The sequence below is a fragment of the Trichomycterus rosablanca genome, chromosome 20 (assembly GCF_030014385.1).
Source record: "Trichomycterus rosablanca isolate fTriRos1 chromosome 20, fTriRos1.hap1, whole genome shotgun sequence".
Lineage (NCBI taxonomy): Eukaryota > Metazoa > Chordata > Actinopteri > Siluriformes > Trichomycteridae > Trichomycterus > Trichomycterus rosablanca.
In genome coordinates this window covers 577501-599259 of record NC_086007.1, presented here as the reverse complement: position 1 = coordinate 599259, position 21759 = coordinate 577501, and the positions used below count along the sequence as shown (strand labels likewise).

The window sequence follows — 21759 nt, the reverse complement described above, 5'->3', positions numbered from 1 at the left end:
TTGTTATTTGTGTTTGTGTTGTTACTGTTCTCATTTCATTTAATTTAATTTTCCACATTCTCCGTCTGTGGGCGTGTTGTGTTGTACAGGATAGCGACAGCAACAATGGCGTCAGCTGGGGTCTCGTATGGAGCTTAATGCTGCATTTTTATCTTTTAAACTTCACCTGATCACATTTTGAACCAGTTTGCCGCAGATATTTTCAAAGCGCCCTTAAAAAGTTGAACTGTGTGATATGACCTGATAAAAGTGACCCGGACAGAACGAAACACACTTAACGTGAAAAATAAAGCGTGAAGCTTTTTCATCTCCCCGAGCTGCATAAACACACAAATCCAGTTACACACAGATACACGTGGTATTTTAGAATGATGAACATCTGTAACAGCAGCACAAATGCTCGCACATAATCTACACGCTCCGCCATGATGATACTACTCTTAACTTTGGTTAAGTAACGCGCACTGTTGATGACGCTGCTTGGTTCTCAAAAACTGGTGGAAACGCGCGTCGGTTCTCTACAGAACACCAAGGTTCTAAGAACCCTGAACAGAACCGGCTCAAGAACCATTTTTTTTGGTGGAAAATGGGTATTTGTGAGTCCTGTTGGCCTGGACATCACACTCCTGAGGTGTCTGCCTGATGGTGGAAGTGTGAAGAGGCTGTGTTGGGGGTGTGTACTGTCTCTGATGCTGTTAAGTGCCCCCCTAATGGCCCTGGTGCAGTAGATGTCCTGTAGTGAGGGAAGGTCTCTCCTCAGACAGACTGTGCAGTGTTGATCACCTGCTGGAGGGACTTACTGTGCTGAGCAGGGCAGGTTCCATACCAGACTGTGATGGAGCTGGTAAGGGCAGTTGCAGGCCTGTTACAATATGTTGGCTCATCTCGGTGTGCCTGGGTCGGCCCTCTAGGACCGGGACTGTACACATTCTTTGGTGAGGGTATAAAAGGTTTGGGGACATTTGGTTGAGGTTTTTAAAGTTGGGGGAATTTTGTGTTTGGGGAAATCTGGTCGAGGTATTTATGGTTTGGAAACACTTGGTTGAAGAATTAAAGGTTGATGGAAATTTGGTTGAGGTATTAATGTTTGAAAGACCTTTCTTTGGAGGTATTTAAGGTTACGGGACATTTGATTGATCCTCACTACTCTGAGCAGCGCCGGCCTTGTCGGTGAGTCAGTTCCCTGAAGGCCACGCCCATTCTTCTGTACACAGGGTGCACTAAACCTGCCTGTCAGGTTCTCAGTAAGACCAGAGAGACAGTAGGAACTTATCTGCTCCGATCCGATCTGATCTGAGCCTAAACAACAGATCCAGGTTTTATTTATTATTTATTCATGTAACCTGATTGTCTCAGATCAGTAGATATGGCGAATGTTTCTCCTACACGTTGTCTGGATAAAATCGACTTCTCCTCTCTCAGAGTGAGTTCTCCTCTTATTTTCTCTTCATTTACAAGCAAACTTTTCCGTGACTTTTTGTAGTTCGTCGTTTTTCTGTGACTTCGTCGTCCAAAACTGAACCTGAACATCTGCTGTGTCAGAAATGTATAGACACCAGTTAGATGATTAATATGCTGGTGTAGATTTAAGGCATTGTTTCATGACCTCCTGATTCCTCATTACCGAATCTAACTGTCTGCACTGTAACTTCTCTGTGCCCGCATAAATAGGACTAGTTTAACTGCACCTTGTACATGGAATAGTGGCCATGGTTGGGGAGAAAGATCCAAACCCAGATGCTCCAGGTTATGATCTAGCAGCTTCTACTGTACGGCAGTGCATCACTGATAAAATACTAAATGAATTAGAACTTCTCCAGTGCTGGAGCTGCTCCACATCAAACCTTCACCTTACCTCTCAGATCCTCTCAGATCTTACTTTGTGTACAGTCATGCCGGGGCAGTGTATTATAATGTGTGTGTGTATTATAATGTGTGTATGTATATATGTGTGTGGTAATAGTGTGTGTTTGTGTGTTTTACAATTTGTGTGTGTGTGTATTATAATGTGTGTGTATCATGATGTGTGTGTATTATAATGTGTGTGTATTATAATGTGTGTGTGTGTGTGTGTATTATAATGTGTGTGTATTGCGGTTCTTCTGTGTTCAGGATCCGACTGGGATCTTTGATCTGGTGAAGATGGTCGGTAATGGATCATACGGTCAGGTGTACAAGGTAAGATAGTTCTACTGATCCCTCAGGCACTGGACCCGTGCGCTGGTGTTGGTACTGCAGAGCTCCAGGGTTCTGGGGACCTGGGTTCGATCCTCACCTCGGGTTTGTTGTCATGTCTGTGTGGGTTTTGTTTCTTCCACCCCATCCTTGACACTAGCCAATCATGTCAGTGCAGACGCCCGACTGGACGATAGCGCAGCTGTAATTCAAACCCTGGACTTCACCGCTGTGCCGCCCCTAGTACCCCGTTTTTTTATTTTAGATTAATGTAAGAAATCAGCGTTTCTTGATGTTTTGTAACAGGATGAAAGAGGTTTGGTGGGTGTGTGGTGTGGGGTGTAGGGTGTGGGTGTTACCCCTTTCAGAACAGGTTCACCCGTTCAGTCTGCCAAAATTCTGTACTTTTGAAATGCAGTTTATCTGGCGCTGTGTGAGTTCTTCAGAATTACACCTGAAGCCTCATAAACACCGCCTGAATAATGAAGAGAGAGTGAGACAGAGAGAAGAAAATAATACATTCATCATCATCCCCAACTTTAACCCCTCTCAGACCCCAACACAGTGCCCACACACACACACACACACACACACAGACACACAAGCACACACACACACACACATGCACAAGCACACAAACACACACACACACAAACACATGAACACAAACACACACACACAAACACACACACAATCAGACACACAAGCACACACACACACACATAAAAGCACATGCACCCACACAACCACACACACACACATGCACAAGCACATGCACACACACACACACACACACACACACAAACACACACACACACACACACACACACACACACAATCACAGAAACACAAGCACAGACACACATGCACAAGCACACACACACATAAAAGCACATGCACACAAACACACACACACACACACACACACGCACAAGCACATGCACACACACACACACACACAAACACACACACACAATCACAGACACACAAGCACAGACACACATGCACAAGCACACACACACATAAAAGCACATGCACACAAACACACACACACTCACAAACACACACACACACAAACACACACACACAAACACATGCACACAAACACACACACACACAAACACATGCACACAAACACACACACACACACACACACAATCACACACACACAAACACATGCACAAGCACATGCACACACTCCTGCACACACAACCACGTGCACACACACATGCACATGAAAGCACATGCACCCACACAACCACACATGCACACACACATGCATATACACATGCACACACACAAGCACATGCACATGAAAGCACATGCACCCACACAACCACACACACATGCATATACACATGCACACACATGAAAGCACATGCACACACACGTGTGTGTATTGTTATTGGTTTTATCCTTTCCTTTATATTTATGGCTGTTAATATTGCTCTGTTTTTATTATTTCTGCTCTTATAATGACGGTTTGTTTGTGTTTCATTTCTTTATTTATTTTGATAAGTTTATTAATCTGTAACTGAAATTTGGCAACAACAACGGAGATATTTATGCCAGTATAACTTTATTTATACTGAATTTGACAGAGAGACAGAGAGAGAGAGAGAAAGTGAGAGAGACAGAAAGAGAGAGTGAGACAGAGAGAGAGACAGAGAGAGGGCGAGGTATAAAGTGTTTATTTGTTCAGTTATAATGTCCATTATCAGATATTGATTCCCCCTCAGCACCCCCCTCCCTCAGGGGCGGTCAGTGGTGCCCGGAGAATGCCCACCAGCACTTTGCAGCACCAGCTCTGTTCCTGCGTGTGTGTGTGGCCCTGTGTGAAGGTGTGAAGGTTGATGTTTGATGTTTGATTTGAATCTAGGTCACATAAATCCAGATAAAGTTTATTTACTCAGAACTTGGACATTACGACCTGGTTCTACCCGCTCCTCCATCTGTTGGCACAGGTCTGGTAGTTAAAGCCAGAGCGATCAGATTGCTCAACTAATTCCAGAGTGTTATTCAAAATACTGTTTATTTCCTCAATGTTCAGTATATGGCCAAAAGTATTCTGACGCCTGACCGTGTTTCAAAACCAAGCGATATTAGAGAGTGTGATCTTTTCAGCTAGAACAACAGCTTTGAAGATCTTTGAAGTATGTGTATGGGAATTTGTGCCCTGAAGTTGCTCAAGAAAGGCTCAGTCAGTGTTCTGGTTCATCCCAGAGCTGTTGAGTGGGGCTGAGGTCAGGGCTCTGTGCAGGACACTGAAGCTCTTCTTCATGTCTTTATAGAGCTCGCTAATGCTGAAACAGGCAGGGACCTTCCCTAAAATATTTCTGCAGGGCAGAAGCACCTCATTTCCTTTATATGACTGATTTATTACCCCACTGTACAGGATGAAGTGGTGGTTGGAGTTGAAAATAACTGCCTGGATGGTGTTGCTCCAGGCTTTTCTCAATAAACACACAATGGGGCACAAATTCCCACAGACATGGACATGCTGTTACCTGTTGCAGGTAACAGGTGCGAGAAATGTACCTGTATGTGGCCAAACAAATTTACTTCACACAAGATTTAGAAGTGACTGTCGGAATTTGTGCCAAACTCACCAAATCAGATCCTTAAATGGATCAAAACTGTCGCCATGAAGGTTGAAGCTTCATGAGAAACGTCTGACCTGAATTATCAGAGTGGTGTTTAACAAGACTAACAAATGCATTTATGCTCAGATAATCTTATCACTTTAATAAAATCACTTCAGCGTTCAGCCCTAAACAATAATAACAAATAAAATAGTTAATCAGTGAAGCTGTTTCACCAGAATGTGGCGCTATCACGGCATTACAGTCACGTCTATATTAGTACGAGCATTTAGAAACGTTTACGCTGCAGTTCATCCATCTGTAGCTGCTGTGATCCAAAAACTCCCTCTGCAGCAGTAACAGCATCTTTACCTGCTGATCTCTCTCCTTTAGCTGCACGTTTGTGTTTTGCTGAACTGGCGCCTTTATTTGACACTTTGAAGGTCGTTCATTCTGCTTCCTGGCGATCCCGACCGAATCCCGACTACAAAAGCCAAATCCTGGTCATTTATGGTGATATAGAAATCCCAGCCGGACATGTCAGAGAATAAGAGGATGTATGGTCACCCTGTGTCCACATACTTTTGGCCATGTGGTGTATCTCACAGTGTTTTTCTGTGTGTGTGTGTGTTTGTACAGGGTCGACATGTTAAATCAGGTCAGACTGTTGCTATCAAGGTGATGAACGTCAGCGGGGTAAGAACATTTCCCATCCTAATCTCATTTCACTCCTCCACCTTGTCTCCACCGAGCTGGAAGCGATGCCGTTCCCGCTCGCTTAGCTCGTTTTAAATCAACGCTAACCACAAAATGTACAGAAATGGGTGCATCGCTAACTTCACAGGGCTAATTTGTTTGCTAAACGTTGCTAACCTGATAATACTAACATTTAAAGGGAGCAGACTGTGACACAGAAGGGACAAGTCAAGGTCCTCATGGGCGACGAGCAGAAGTGAGGATCAAACCCAGGTTTCCGGGTCCCATGTTACACCTCGTGATCTAAAGAGCACACAGCCTGGACCCCTGAGCAACAGCTATTGAAGTACAGTGGTGGATCCGTCCTGGAGCAGCGTCCACTCTGATGATTGTTTAGCACGAGGCAGCTTTACGGAAGCGCGTGCACCCTATGGCGCAAACGCTCCTCCCTGACAGAGGTTCCTCCAACGTTCTGGTTCAACATAAAAGAACTTGGGTTTGGATATGTGACCACGGGCCCACAACAGTTTTGGGAAGGCCCTTTATCGTACCAGCATGACTGTTCCCAGTGCTCTGTAAAGACAGCGGCCTGCACAGAGCTCTGATCTCGAGCCTACAGAACGTCTTTGGGATGAATTGGAATGCAGGTTGTGTACCGGCGCCCGACAAAGTTACACAATGGGCACAAATTCCCACAGACACGGACCCACCCTCCCATGTTCTCACCTTGTTTATAAGCACGGTTGGTGCTTCATGGGGAGATACATGGGAGGTACAAACTGGGACGTAGATCTTCATCTCCTTTGGCCCTCTAAAGAAGAAGCTCTAAGAGGTCAGAACCGATGCCCTGCAGGAGAGAATCAGAGGAGCACTGAAGCTGTTTTGGAGGACCCAGCAACCCGGGTTCGATCCTCGCTATTGTTTACTGCCTGTGAGGACCTTGAGACGTGCAGAAGGTGGATTTGTGAGGGCGGGATGGCCTGCGATTGATCGGCTTGGTGTGTAGGGTTTCTGGTTTGCATCAGACCCTCGAATGAATGAATGACTGAACGATTCGTTCCTTCAGGCTACTCAGGAGGCCCTGAAAGCCGAGATCAACCTGCTGAGTAAATACTCTCACCATCGGAACATCGCCACCTACTACGGTGCTTTTAACAAGAAGAACCACCTGGAGGACCATCTGTGGGTGAGTGTGAGAACCCCGTCGTTACCATTTTGCTTTGATCTTGAGGTTTCCGTGGTTATTTAACGGCGTGTGATTGGTGTTTAGTTGGTGATGGAGTTCTGCGGTGGAGGTTCGCTAGACGGTCTGATCAGGAGCACCAGGACGAAGTCTCTGAAGGAGGAGTGGACGGCCTACATCAGTCGAGAGATCCTGCAGGTCAGGTTTATTGCTGGACTATTGATCGTAAGGTGTTTGGTTCAAACCCCATCACTGCCAGGTTACCATGAGAATGAGTGTCCACATACTTTTGGCAGGATTGTTTACATCGAGTTATTAAGACCTACAAGAAGCTGCTGGAACACAGGTGTCCACTGTTCACAGTCAAGCAAGCTTTCCACCAGCATGAGCTCCTCCAAACGTCCTCCAAGCCCGGGATTATATAAAGCTTGCTTGACTGCGAATAGTGACACTCATGTTCCAGCTAGCTCTAACCATCAAATACATTTTGTCCTACCACAAGGTGGACGTTCGGGTTCCTGTTCCTGTTCTGGAACTGGAGTGGTTCCATCCAGGATGACAATGCCACCCTCCTAGAGAATGATAATAATGATCATGTGGCATTCGAAGTCACCAAATCTCATTCTAGTTGGCGCGACTTTGGGCATCTACACCAACTGAGGAACCAACGTTCTTCAGGAGGAACAGTGCTAGCTGTCCGTAGGCTGGTCCATCATCGTTTTGGAGCTCCTAAGTGGAAACATCAGTGGATCGCTGGCATCTATGAACTTCCATTAGACAGAGCGGGTCAGTATCTGGACCAGTCAAGTCAAGTCAAGTCAACTTTATTTATATAGCGCTTTTTACAATAGACATTGTCTCAAAGCAACTTTACAAAATCCAGGACCAACAGATACAAAAACCCCTGTTGAGCAAGCCGAGGGCGACTGTGGCAAGGAAAAACTACCTGAAAATTACAGGAAGAAACCTTGAGAGGAACCAGACTCAACAGGGCCTGTCCTTCTTGGGTGGCCTGGAGGATACTTTAAATAAATACACGATTTACACAAATCATACAAACACAGAATTGAATGATCTAAAAGTCATAACTGGTAATAAATAGATAAATAAACAATTAAATAATAATAGAGTTGTTATCCGCTCTAGTCTTCAATAAAGTCTGTAGTGATTTCTTGTCGTTGCAATTACTCCAGACCCGTCACATCTGACAGGAGCAGCATCGTTGTCCCGGCAGTCTCGACTTTAATCCTTAACCTCGGCGGGTAAACAGGTTTCCATCAGAATGCCCTCGGGGTAAAACAACAGAGAATGTAGTTAATAATGTACAATGCTAGTTGACAAACAGTTTTACAGAGAGTTTTAGACTCCGGCAGCCCTAATTATTACAGCAGAACTAAAAGGGAGAGCGAGCAGGTAACAAGGTCATGAAGGCTTTCACAGGACATCAGCGCCCACCTCTCCTACCCAAACCAGAGTGATTGGACAAGAGAGGCAGAACGACAGCGACCCAACATCCCTGATCACCACAAGTTTCTATGACCAAGAACCCCCCAAGCTCTGCGCCTTTGTCTATATTAATCAAAAGCCTGAGAAAATAAATATGTTTTCAGTCTAGACTTAAACATTGAGACGTGTCCGAATCCCGAACAGAGGCAGGAAGATTATTCCAAAGTTGTGGAGCTTTGTAAGAAAACGCTCTTCCACCAGCTTTGGTCTTTTTAATTTTAGGAACTATAAGTAACCCTGCATCTTGTGAAAGAAGTGGACGTGCTGGGTTGTAGTAATTAATAAGCTCACTCAGATACTGTGGTACAGACCATGTAGCGCTTTATAGGTTAGTAAAAGTATTTTGTAATCAATGCGAAATTTAACTGGCAGCCAGTGTAGAGATGATAGAACAGGAGTGATATGATCAAATTTTTTAGTTCTAGTTAGCACTCGAGCTGCTGCATTTTGAACTAACTGGAGTTTGTTTAAGGATCTACCAGAGCATCCAGTTAGAAGAGCATTACAATCATCTAACCGAGAAGTTATAAACGCATGGATCAGTTTTTCGGCGTCATTAACAGATAGTATATTTCTTATTTTAGAGATATTACGCAAATGATAGAAAGCAACTCTAGTAATATTATTAATGTGTGTATCAAAGGAGAGATCTGAATCTAGTGTGACACCTAAGTTTTTTACATCTGGGCTGGGAGTAACAGAGAACGTGTTTAAGTTTAGCACCAGGTTAGACAACTTGTCTCTTGCAGCTTTAGAGCCAACAAGTAAAACCTCAGTTTTATCTGAATTAAGTAAAAGAAAATTACACGACATCCAGTTTTTTATGTCGTTTACACAATCTTCTATCTTACTGATTGTGTCAGTATCATTTGGTTTGGCTGATATATACAGCTGTGTGTCATCTGCATAGCAGTGAAAGTTTATGCCATGTTTATGAATAATTTCACCTAGTGGAAGCATATAGAGTGTAAATAATAGCGGTCCAAGTACCGACCCCTGTGGAACACCACACTTTACTTTTGTAGTTTCTGAGCATTTATTATTTACATAAACGAATTGAGAGCGGTCAGTCAGATATGATTTAAACCAAGAGAGTGCGAGTCCTTTAACACCTACTGTATTTTCTAGCCTCTCCAGTAAAATGTTATGATCGACCGTATCAAACGCTGCACTAAGATCTAATAGAACAAGAAAAGAGACACATCCATTATCAGAAGACATTAACAACTCGTTAACTACTCTAATTAATGCGGTTTCGGTACTATGGTTGGGTCTAAATCCTGATTGAAATTTTTCATGAATACAATTTTCATTCAAATAAGAACATAACTGTTTGGAAACGACTTTTTCTAATATCTTTGAGACAAAAGGAAGGTTTGAAATTGGCCTATAATTAGATAAAACATGTGGATCAAGATTAGGTTTTTTAATCAGGGGTTTAATAACAACACTTTTAAACAGTTTAGGTACATATCCAAGGCTAAGGGATGCATTGATTAATGTAAGCAGGGGCTCTACAATAGCTGGGAGTAAATCTTTAAGTAAACGAGTTGGAACAGGATCGAGTATACACGATGATGACTTCGATGATTTAATCAACACAGTTAGTTCATTTTGGGAGATTGGATTAAAGGAATTTAGTTGGATTAACTCGTTACTATTATCACCACTGTTATCACCAATGCTGCTCGGAGTGAGTCCATACTTAACATTGGCAAGTGACACACTCTGACTCTGAAGTCGTATTTTTTCTATCTTGTCATTAAAGAATTTTAAAAAATCATCGCTGGTACAGTCAGGCGGTATATTAGATTCAGTTTCATTAACGTTTTTAGTTAATTTGGACACTGTCTCAAAAAGGAATCTAGGATTGTTTTTATTTTTCTCTATTAGGGATGAATAATATACAGATTTAGCTTTTATAAGTGCATCTTTCCAAGCAATCTTATACACCTCCAGTGTAGTGTGACGCCACTTACGTTCTAATTTCCGTGCTGCTTGTTTAAGTGCGCATGTGTGGTCATTGTACCATGGAGCAAGTTTTTTCTCCCTAATCAGTTTAGTTTTGAGTGGGGCTACGTTATCTAAGGTTGTGCGCAATACAGTCTCTAGGTTTTGAGTTGCCTGATCTAGTTCTTTAGGTTCTGATGCTGATATATTTGGTAATTCTGGTAGGCAGTTTATGAACGCTGCTGCAGTTGCAGATGTAATAGTGCGCTTACATTTAAAACGATTTGGTTGCTGTATATTATTGGACAGGGACACTTCATATATTAGTAGGGAGTGATCAGAGATTGAGTCATTCTGTGGTATAATTTCCAGGTTGTCTATGTTTATACCATAAGTAAGTATTAAATCTAAGGTATGTTTACAGCGGTGAGTGGGTCCTGTTACATTTTGGGTGATGCCTAAGGATTCTAAAATAGAATCAAACGCAATTTTGAGTGGATTACACTTATCCTCATAATGAATATTAAAGTCACCAACAATTAGAGCTTTCTTAGTTGATAAGACTAATTTAGAAAGAAAATCGGCAAATTCGTTAAGAAATTCTGAGTAAGGACCAGGAGGTCGATAAACAGTAACCAGTTTAAACATACTATTTTTATCAGATGAACATTTATTGGTTATGTCAGAGATAAGAACTTCAAACGAGTTTGTTATGGGAGTTGATTTTACAGTGAGACCTATGTCTTTATCATAAATTGCGGGTATTCCTCCACCACGACCGCTAAGACGTGGCTTATGTTCATAACTGTAACCCGGAGGAGATGCTTCATTTAAACCTAGATACTCATCAGGTCTAGCCCAGGTCTCGGTTAAACACAGGGCACTAAGACAATTATCTGTAATTATTTCATTTACAATTACTGTTTTGCATGCAAGTGACCTGATGTTTAGAAGTCCTAACTTTAGTTTAACTTTACTAGGGTTTTCATGATGCTCATTTAGATTAATTTTAATTAAGTTATTATGACATACTTTTTGATTTTGTTTTGGCTTACACCTGCCACGGTAAACAGACACAGTCTCAATGGTTTGTGACCTAAGGATTCCGGGTGACGTCCGATGGCGACTCGCAGACAGTCGGTTAGGCCTGTTAGTCTGCTGCCTGGTCTTGGCTCTGGATAGTCAGTTACCACTATCTGCCGCTACACTAACGCGGTGGTAAAGCCTGTCACCTATGCTGCAAGAAATGCGAGCAGCACCCTCCCACGTGGGGTGGACACCATCCCGCTTCAAAAGACCAGGCCTTCCCTCAAAGGTGGACCAGTTATCTACAAAATCAATGCAGTTTTCTGAGCACCATTTAGACATCCAGCGGTTCAGCGACAACAACCTGCTGTAGGTTTCGCCACTGGGTCGAATCGGTAAGGGGCCAGAGCACACTACTGCCTCAGACATCGACCTAGCTAACTCACACACCTCTTTAACATTACTCTTAGTAACCTCAGACTGCCGTAAGCGAACATCATTAGTGCCGACGTGGATAACAATCTTCGAAAATCTACGATTAGCATTAGCCAGCACTTTTAGATTTGCTCTGATGTCAGGCGCCCTGGCCCCCGGAATACAAGTGACTATGGTTGCTGGTGTCTCTATGGGGGTCGCAATACGCACGTGTCGGAGCTGAGAATCTCCTATAACCAGAGCACTTACATTAACAGGCTGCTCAGCGGGTGGCTCACTGAGTGGGGAAAACCTGTTGGACACGTGCAACTGAGATGGTCGGTGCTTTTCCCTACGACTATGTCGCCGAGACGTCACCCAGTCGCCGCGCTGTGAGGGCTCTAATGCCGGAGTCTGGGGTTCTGTACCTGAACTGCTGGCATTCGGGACTGCTACAGCTGAATCTAAGCACTCACTAGTAGTAGTCTGTTCTAACGCCCGAATGCGCCCTTCTAACCCTGAGATCTTCTCCGTTAGACTAACAACTAATCTACACTTATCACATATAAAGTTATCACTAAACACGGAGAAGGAATAACTGAACATATTACACTCGGAACATGGATACAAAGCTCCTGCTGGGGCCATAACAACAAAGAAATATACTTAGCTTTACAAGATGAGTTGGAGATGATGTTTATGTTGGATTCACCGGCGCTTCTGCTGGTAGTCACAGAAGAACGACTTTAATTCCGGATGAAACAGGCGATGATGAGCTGGAATACAAAAACCACCAACCAAACAACACAAATGCGCTTCGTTCGGACAAAAGCGGCTGTAATTCTAAAGGAAAACGGTGTTATGCGCTGGTGTACAAAACAAATAAACGCGCTTCCTACGAACAGAAACGGTTATAACTCCCCACAAAACAGAGGTGTTTTAAGAGCTGAAATACAGAACACAACCAAACACAAACAACCAAACACAAACGCGCTTCGTGCGGACCGAAAACGGTTTTAATTCTGGATAATTATGATGTTTATGCGCTGAAGTACAAAAACAAACAAAACCGGCTTCGTTCGGATGCCGGTAGCAGAAGTTTCCTAGTTTCCAACACAGCACGAATTTACGTTAGTAAACACAAGCGCTTTTTTACGATAAACAAAATAAAACTAAATCAACAACACACGGAAGATTAACGTATAAATTATATGTTTAAAACATACGTATATAAAAAGTTATTTAGCTAAAGGCTACAAACAAACAACTAGGCTAGCGTCTCAGCGTGCGTACCACCGGAAGTGACGTTCCGGAAGGGAACCAGTGCAGTGCCGACCACTGTGTCTGCACACGTGAGACACCAGTCTGGACTTGATGTGGATGAGGCCAAAGAACCCCTGAGAATTTGCTGAAGGTCCATGAGAGTCCGACTCTTGGCAGCCTGGTGACTTCACTAGATGCTCAAACATTATGCTGAACCTTACTGGACCCTCAGGGGGTTGACCACATAGTCAGTCCACAAGGGGGCACACTTCCTAATGTCTGTGTGGGTCCAGCTTGGGCAACACCACTTAATCCCCACGTAGGTTTTGAGACTAAAATGAGACTTTTTTCTTCTTCTAGGGTCTGTCACACCTTCACAAACACAAAGTCATCCACAGAGACATCAAGGGTCAAAATGTGCTGCTGACAGAAAAAGCCGAGATTAAACTGGGTAAGAGCGCCGCCCCGGTGGCCTGGAGGGGGCATTACAGTGTTGGCGTCACCGTGTCACAAACACCAGAACGTCTAGATCGGTTCTCACCAGACTTCCTGATAGAGGATATTGATGTGTGTGAGTGTGTGTGTGTGTGTGCAGTGGATTTCGGGGTGAGTGCACAGACGAACGCCACCCTCTGTCAGAGGAACACGTTTATCGGGACTCCGTGCTGGATGGCACCAGAGGTCATCAACTGCCAGCAGGACTCCAAATCCAGCTACGACTTTAAAGTGAGACTCTGGGGAAGGTTTTGGTTTTATAGGTCTTTTGGTCGTGTGTGTGTGTGTGTGTGTGTTCTGTTATTTCTTTCCTTCTGTCTTTGATCTTTTATAATAATATAATTATATTAATATTATTAATTTTTTTTTTCTTTTTGTGTTGCAGAGTGATATCTGGTCTTTGGGCATCACAGCAATCGAGATGGCAGAAGGAGCACCACGTGAGTACACACACACACACACACACACACACACACACACACACACACATTAACATATACACACACACACACATACACACACACACACATTAACATACACACACACATACACACACACATACACACACACACACACACACACACACACACATTAACATATACACACACACATACACACACACACACATTAACATACACACACACACACACAAACACACACACACACACACACACACACACACACACACATTAAATAACTCTACATGCTAACTCTAGCTCTGGTTGTGTTTCTGTAGCTCTGTTTGATGTGAATCCTATGAAGGCGTTACTCATGATTATTCAAAATGCTTCTCCAACACTGAAGTCGGACACATGGTGAGACGTTCATTCCAAACACTATCCAAATACCATCCAAACACCATCCACACACCATCCACACACCATCCAAATACCATCCAAATACCATCCACACACCATCTAAATACCATCCAAACACCATCCAAACACTATCCAAACACCATCCAAACACTATCCAAACACCATCCAAACACCATCCAAATACCATCCAAACACCATCCACACACCATCCACACACCATCCAAATACCATCCAAATACCATCCACACACCATCCAAATACCATCCAAACACCATCCACACACCATCCACACACCATCCAAATACCATCCAAATACCATCCACACACCATCTAAATACCATCCAAACACCATCCAAACACTATCCAAACACCATCCAAACACTATCCAAACACCATCCAAACACTATCCAAACACCATCCAAACACCATCCAAATACCATCCAAACACCATCCAAACACTATCCAAACACCATCCAAATACCATCCAAACACCATCCAAACACTATCCAAACACCATCCAAACACCATCCAAACACCATCCAAACACCATCCAAACACTATCCAAACACCATCCAAACACCATCCAAATACCATCCAAACACCATCCAAATACCATCCAAACACCATCCAAACACCATCCAAATACCATCCAAACACCATCCAAATACCATCCAAACACCATCCAAACACTATCCAAACACCATCCAAATACCATCCAAACACCATCCAAATACCATCCAAACACCATCCAAACACTATCCAAACACCATCCAAATACCATCCAAACACCATCCAAACACTATCCAAACACCATCAAAATACCATCCAAACACCATCCAAACACCATCCAAACACCATCCAAATACCATCCAAACACCATCCAAACACTATCCAAACACTCTCCAAACACCATCCAAATACCATCCAAACACCATCCAAATACCATCCAAACACCATCCAAATACCATCCAAACACCATCCAAACACTATCCAAACACTATCCAAACACCATCCACACACCATCCAAACACCATCAAAATACCATCCAAACACCATCCAAATACCATCCAAACACCATCCAAATACCATCCAAACACCATCCAAATACCATCCAAACACCATCCAAATACCATCCAAACACCATCCAAACACTATCCAAACACTCTCCAAACACCATCCAAATACCATCCAAACACCATCCAAATACCATCCAAACACCATCCAAACACCATCCAAACACCATCCAAATACCATCCAAACACCATCCAAACACTATCCAAACACTCTCCAAACACCATCCAAATACCATCCAAACACCATCCAAATACCATCCAAACACTATCCAAACACTATCCAAACACCATCCAAATACCATCCAAACACCATCAAAATACCATCCAAATACCATCCAAATACCATCCAAACACCATCCAAACACTATCCAAACACCATCCAAATACCATCCAAACACCATCCAAACACCATCAAAATACCATCCAAACACCATCCAAACACCATCCAAACACCATCCAAACACTATCCAAACACCATCCAAACACCATCTAAACACTATCCAAACACCATCAAAATACCATCCAAACACCATCCAAATACCATCCAAACACCATCCAAACACCATCCAAACACTATCCAAACACTCTCCAAACACCATCCAAATACCATCCAAACACCATCCAAATACCATCCAAACACCATCCAAACACCATCCAAACACCATCTAAACACTATCCAAACACCATCAAAATACCATCCAAACACCATCAAAATACCATCCAAACACCATCAAAATACCATCCAAATACCATCCAAATACCATCCAAACACCATCAAAATACCATCCAAATACCATCCAAACACCATCTAAACACTATCCAAACACCATCAAAATACCATCCAAACACCATCCAAATACCATCCAAACACCATCCAAATACCATCCAAACACCATCCAAATACCATCCAAACACCATCCAAACACCATCCAAATACCATCCAAACACCATCCAAATACCATCCAAATACCATCCAAACACTATCCATCACAATGATTATGAGATTGTGAGCAGGTTTTTACACAGCCTGTTCATAAATATCTGAACTGAGCTTTATATCTGCATGGTCCGACAAGCTCTATAAAAACACCAAGGGGAACAAGCTGGGCTTTTGCGTAGTCAGTCCACCTACTGGCATGTTTTTGGAGGTGAGAGGAAACTGCAGGTGGACTCTTGAAACCAGTGTTTCCTGCCCAGCCCTGCAACTGGCTAACATGATAAAGCTGACAGGATATTTACCAGTGGTGTGGTTTTTATTGTGTGTGTGTGTGTGTGTGTGTGTGTGTGTGTGTGTGTGCAGGTCGAACAATTTCCACTCTTTTATCTCGGACTGTCTGGAGAAGGACCACACGCAGCGTAAGAGTGCCGACGACATGCTAAAACACAGCTTCATTAGCTCAACCCAGGATATCCGCTACATCCGCCATCAGATCACTGACCACTGGAGGAGCGGTAACACACACACACACACACACACACACACACACACACACACACACACACACACACACAATAATCCATAAATGTACCTAGCGGATAGGTGTACCTAATAAAGTGCTCACCGTCACATGCCGCGTCAGATTATTATAGATTACAACTCAGTGCCATCTAGTGGTGAAACAGCAAAATTACATGAGCGCTAATAATAATAATAATAATAATAATAATAACAATAATAAATATAATAATAATAATAATAATAACAATATTAATAAATATAATAATGATAACAATAATAAATATAATAATAATAATAATAATAAATATAATACTGTAATAATAATAATAATAATATAATAATAATAATAATAATAATAATAATAAATATAATTATAATAATAATAAATATAATAAAGATGATACATATAGTAAAAATATAAAATAAACTATTAGTAATGAAATACATGTACTACTACTTCTACTACTACTAAAAATAATAAATATAATAAGGATTATAATACTAACAAATATAGTACATTCTCGGCATTCAACAGACACTTTTATCCAAAGCGACTTACAGTTGTGACTGATACAGTTTTAGCAATTGAAGATTAAGAGCTGAATTCTGAATACTAGTCCAGTACCTTAACCACTGAGCTACCACTGTCTACATAAACTAATAACAATAACATACATATACTAGTAAGTGATAATAATATAAAAATAATAATAAATTATTATAATAATAAATCAAATTAATTCTCATTGTTATTACTATAATTATTTATAATTATAATTGGTGTTTTTGGTGGAATTGAGGTTGCGGGAAGCCTCTGATGTTCTAATGTGTCCTGTGTTGTAGAAAAAAAATACAGTGACGTTGATAAAGAGTCAGAGAATCGTAGCAAACTCAGGTAATTAAACCTCTCAAGACTAGTGTGTGTGTGTGTGTGTGTGTACTGACTCTCCTTTTCTGATTGGTTGCTCCTCAGCCCTGTCAACAAGGTTCCCTCTGCATCAGGACCACAGTGGGGGGCCGATCAAGATGAGAAGAACAGGCGCCGACTGCAGGAAGAGGTGAGGATGATTCTGATTGGACGATGGGTGCATCGTCCATGGTGTTATGTTAAATAATAATTAATATAAAATGCTGCAAAATAAAATGGACAGGGTGTTTGTAGGACGTTCTGGGATGCTGTGATTATGCAGCACAGTTCCAGATGTTAACAACAGCCTAACAGCGAACTCTCACTCTTCATCTGCAGGAATATCAGAGGAAGAAACTGCAGCAGCATCAGCAGCAGCTGCACCACCAACCTCAACCCAAACATCTACAGGGTCAGAAACAACTGGTTCATCATGATGACGTGAGTGATGCTCATCATTTCCATTCATACCGCTCTCTTCCTGCAGTTCCACTGATGTACAGCAGGTGGCGCCAGAAACTAAACACAATTGTAACGGTACATATAGTTACTGTACGTGTTTAAATACTGTACACCCTAGTCCTGACAGCATGGTAGTGTGGGTGGTGCACAGCAACACGGGTTTGAATCTCACCTCAGGTCACTTTCTGTCAGGAGTTTTGCATGTTCTCTCCGTCCTCTCAGTAGGTTGATAGGCTGCTCTAAATTGCCTGAACGTTAAAGTGATGCGATGTAATAGATTTATTGCCATGACCAGGCTGTTGACCGGGCAGTATTTCTGCCTTTTGTATTTATTGTTTTTCGGGTGGTGCAGGAGCCACCCTGACCCTGACCAGTCATTTGTGTGTTATATAACTCTTCCTGCTGTTCCACTGACTTACAGCAGGTGGCGCCAGAAACTAGAAAACTATTATAACGGCACATAGAGTTAAGTGTTTATTATACAGTACAACAGTTAGTTCCGACCTTACAATCTAATTGGTTGAGAAGCGTTCTAACTAGGGATGCATCAATACCATTTTTTCCCAACCAAGTACATGTATTTTTGTACTTGCCGATACCGATACCAATACCTATTGGATCAGATATCTGACATGCTAGAAAACTCGATCCGAGCGCTCGGCGAGCCGGTCGGATCGAGTTGTTGGGTAGTTCACACTTAGCGATCGAGAGCCGAGTTTTGATCGCCAAGCGAACGCCGAGTTGCTCCCGAGCCGGCAGATCTAGCGCCGACCAGCCGCCGAGCGAAAATCAGGGCAAATATCGTGTAGTGTGAACCAGGCATAACGCAGCAACGTGCACTAGGCACACGGTATCGGATGTTTAGTATCAGAGCCTCGTTTGAGAGTACGAGTACAAGTTAACCAGTATCGGTATCAGTATCAGTATCGGTACTCATGCATCTCTAGTTCTAACCGTGCTGATATTGGTGATAACAGCGCGGCCTTTTCACACCACAACTGTATTACTCCGCTGACGCATTGCCAATAACGACAAGCTTCATGCACACAAACGCACACGCAGGCGACACAGACTTTTTCCCGATCGCGTTTTAAATCCGTTATCTGATATACAATCTAGCGCACTGTGTAGGAAACATAAATCAATTGTCTAATATATTGTCTAGTGCACTATGTAGTGAACATGAATGTGTTTGTAATGCGAACAGTTAGCTTAATAGCCCAGTTAACGGCTCCTAAATGTTCTGTTATCACCCATAATCCTTTGGTGTGTGCAAGAGGTTTTTTATTTCTTTTTTTTTTCCCTTCGGAGGTTCTTGCCTTTTTCTTCTTGTTGTTCTTACCTCCCTGAAATGAGTTTTTGCAGCTTGGGATGTCTGCTTTGTAGTGTTATACTTTATATTCGTTGTGGAACTACTTTTTGGCGGAAGGTATTGTCAATATTGAAGCATATTTATTATGAAATTCAGGGCTTCTTTCATTTATTTTCTTTCTTTATTTTGTAAAAACTGTTCGGCTCGTGTCTGCGACCAAATCACAGCCGTGATGTTATTCACGATAACACACTCCCTCTCGTGTTCTATTGCTTAAATAACACCCTAGTTTTGGCGGCATGGTAGTGTGGGTGGTGCACAGCAACACGTGTTTGAATCTCACTTCAGGTCACTTTCTGTCAGGAGTTTTGCATGTTCTCTCTGTCCTCCTGCATTGCCTGCGTCTTTAAGTAAGATGCCCTGTGATAGATTTGTTGCCCTGACCAGATATTTCTGCCTTTTGTATGTATTGCATGACCCACCCTGACCCTGACCAGTCGTTTGTGTATGTAACTCTTCCTGCAGTTCAACTGATTTACGGCAGGTGGCGCCAGAAACTAAAACGCTATTATAACGGTACATAGAGTTACATGTTTAAATACACCCTAGTCCTGACAGCATGGTAGTGTGGGTGGTGCACAGCAACACGGGTTTGAATCTCACCTCAGGTCACTTTCTGTCAGGAGTTTTGCATGTTCTCACCGTCCTCCCAATCTAGGCTGCTCTAAATTGCCTGCATGTTTAAGTGATTCCCTGTAACTCTTCCTGCAGTTACACTGACTTACGGCAGGTGGCGCCAGAAATTAAAACACTAATAGGCCCTAAGCCGTGTATTAACGCAGCACTTTTTATGTCGTTTCTTTCAGAGGATCCACTGCAGCCCTCTTCAGGGTCACCAGCAATTGAACGAATCTTATCCACCGAAGGTTCCATCCCATCTGAAGTTGTCCCGGATGATGTCGTGCCCCCCCAATAAGCAGGAGCAACAGCGTGGCCGAGCAGAGCAGCGCTCCGCCGCCGTGCCTCAAATCTGCATTTCCCCTCAAGATGACGTTCACTTCAACTTCAACCAACGGCCACGAAGCCGGAGTCCGGCGCCCCCGGAGATGAACCCCAACCTACTGAATCAGGCTTTGCCTCCGAAACACCGACCCCGCTCCTCATCGCTCACGCCCTTCCATCAGTCAGAGATAGAGGAGGCCAGGCGCATCATGAGCGCGAACAGCCTGCGAGGAGCCTCCATGCGACTGGCCAACAGTCATGAGTGTCTGAGCAACGTGGGTCGGAACCACGCGCCCCCCATGTCTCCAGAACATTTCCACCCTCACGGGAACCTTCTCGGCATTCCTCACAATCGCCACCCGGCGCTCCACAGATCCAACCCAGATCTTTCAAACCCTTCTTCTGAGGCAGAGTACAATCAGAGGAGCAGGACCAACCAGAAGATCTGCCGGAACTGATCTGCTCGCACCGAAGACGTGCCATGTCCCTGACTGGGCATCAATCAGAAGAGAAACCAGCCTGCTGGTACAAATTCCTCCGGGTTTGGATCTTTAGGTGGTAGAAGATAAATTTACATTTACATTTTCAGTATTTAGCAGACGCCTTTATCCAAAGCGACTTACAGTACTGTGACAGTATACAGTATGAGCAATTGAGGGTTAAGGGCCTTGCTCAAGGGCCCCACAGCGGCAACCTGGCGGTGGTGGGGCTTGAACCGGTGACCTTCTGCTTACTAGTCCAATACCTTAACCACTAGGCTACAACTGCCCTATAACAAAGATAAATGAACGTTTTTATTTGTCATTTACAAACGTGTGCAGTACAATTCAATTCTATTTTCTAAGAGGCTGAGACAGAGCACTCCTGGTTAAGGGCCTTACTCAAGAGCCGGGATTCAAACCCACAACCTTCAGATTGACAGCTCTACCCATCTCGGAGACTCGGCCCGCCTGTTCCTTTATTATTTGTAAAAAACACTTTTTGGTGAAGGTCATTTATTTTTGGGACGTTAATCTCAGATTAGTTTTGTTTAGTAGCTTTAAAATTACAGACTTTAACATTAAGTACATTTTTAAATTTACATTTTCATTATTTAGTTTGAAGCCGAAATTTTATCTTGTTTTTATCGTAATCAGTGTTTATACGTTTGATTTCTATTATAAATAAATTAGTGGGCACTCGGGTGGCACGGCGATCTATTACACCAGCGCACCACTGTTCAAATCTGGGTTTAGACCCTGACCAGGATAAAACGGTTACTCCTATTTCTATCCGGGCTTGTGAGCTGCACTGAGATAAAAGAGCGCACTGACAGGTTAGCTGTTAGTAAATTCGTGTTTGTTTATATTAATGTGTGTTTTTGGTGAACTGTGGAGGAACTGCAGCTGAACGAGGAATCTGATCACGCTGAACCTCGACTGCTGATTTTTATGGGT

General features: G+C 43.0%; 1 protein-coding gene across 2 annotated transcripts in view; it reads left to right on the top strand.

Moving 5' to 3' along the window:
• Nucleotides 1-1266: 1266 nt before the first annotated feature.
• LOC134334144 (traf2 and NCK-interacting protein kinase-like) overlaps nt 1267-21759 on the top strand; it is a 21407-nt gene continuing 914 nt past the window's right edge. Inside the window, exons 1-14 of one of the 2 annotated variants that reach the window (XM_063016335.1) lie at nt 1267-1423; nt 2113-2178; nt 5397-5453; nt 6520-6639; nt 6724-6834; nt 13156-13246; nt 13391-13521; nt 13676-13730; nt 14027-14105; nt 16482-16633; nt 17484-17535; nt 17614-17698; nt 17887-17988; nt 20188-21759. The exon at nt 20188-21759 is cut by the window's right edge and continues 914 nt beyond it. In XM_063016335.1, the coding sequence (XP_062872405.1) occupies nt 1367-1423; nt 2113-2178; nt 5397-5453; nt 6520-6639; nt 6724-6834; nt 13156-13246; nt 13391-13521; nt 13676-13730; nt 14027-14105; nt 16482-16633; nt 17484-17535; nt 17614-17698; nt 17887-17988; nt 20188-20781 (1752 nt within the window). In that variant the 5' untranslated portion in view covers nt 1267-1366 and the 3' untranslated portion in view covers nt 20782-21759. Of the gene's footprint in view, nt 1424-2112; nt 2179-5396; nt 5454-6519; nt 6640-6723; nt 6835-7138; nt 7809-13155; nt 13247-13390; nt 13522-13675; nt 13731-14026; nt 14106-16481; nt 16634-17483; nt 17536-17613; nt 17699-17886; nt 17989-20187 lie in introns of those variants that run through there. The other variant, XM_063016336.1, reaches the window with a different exon arrangement.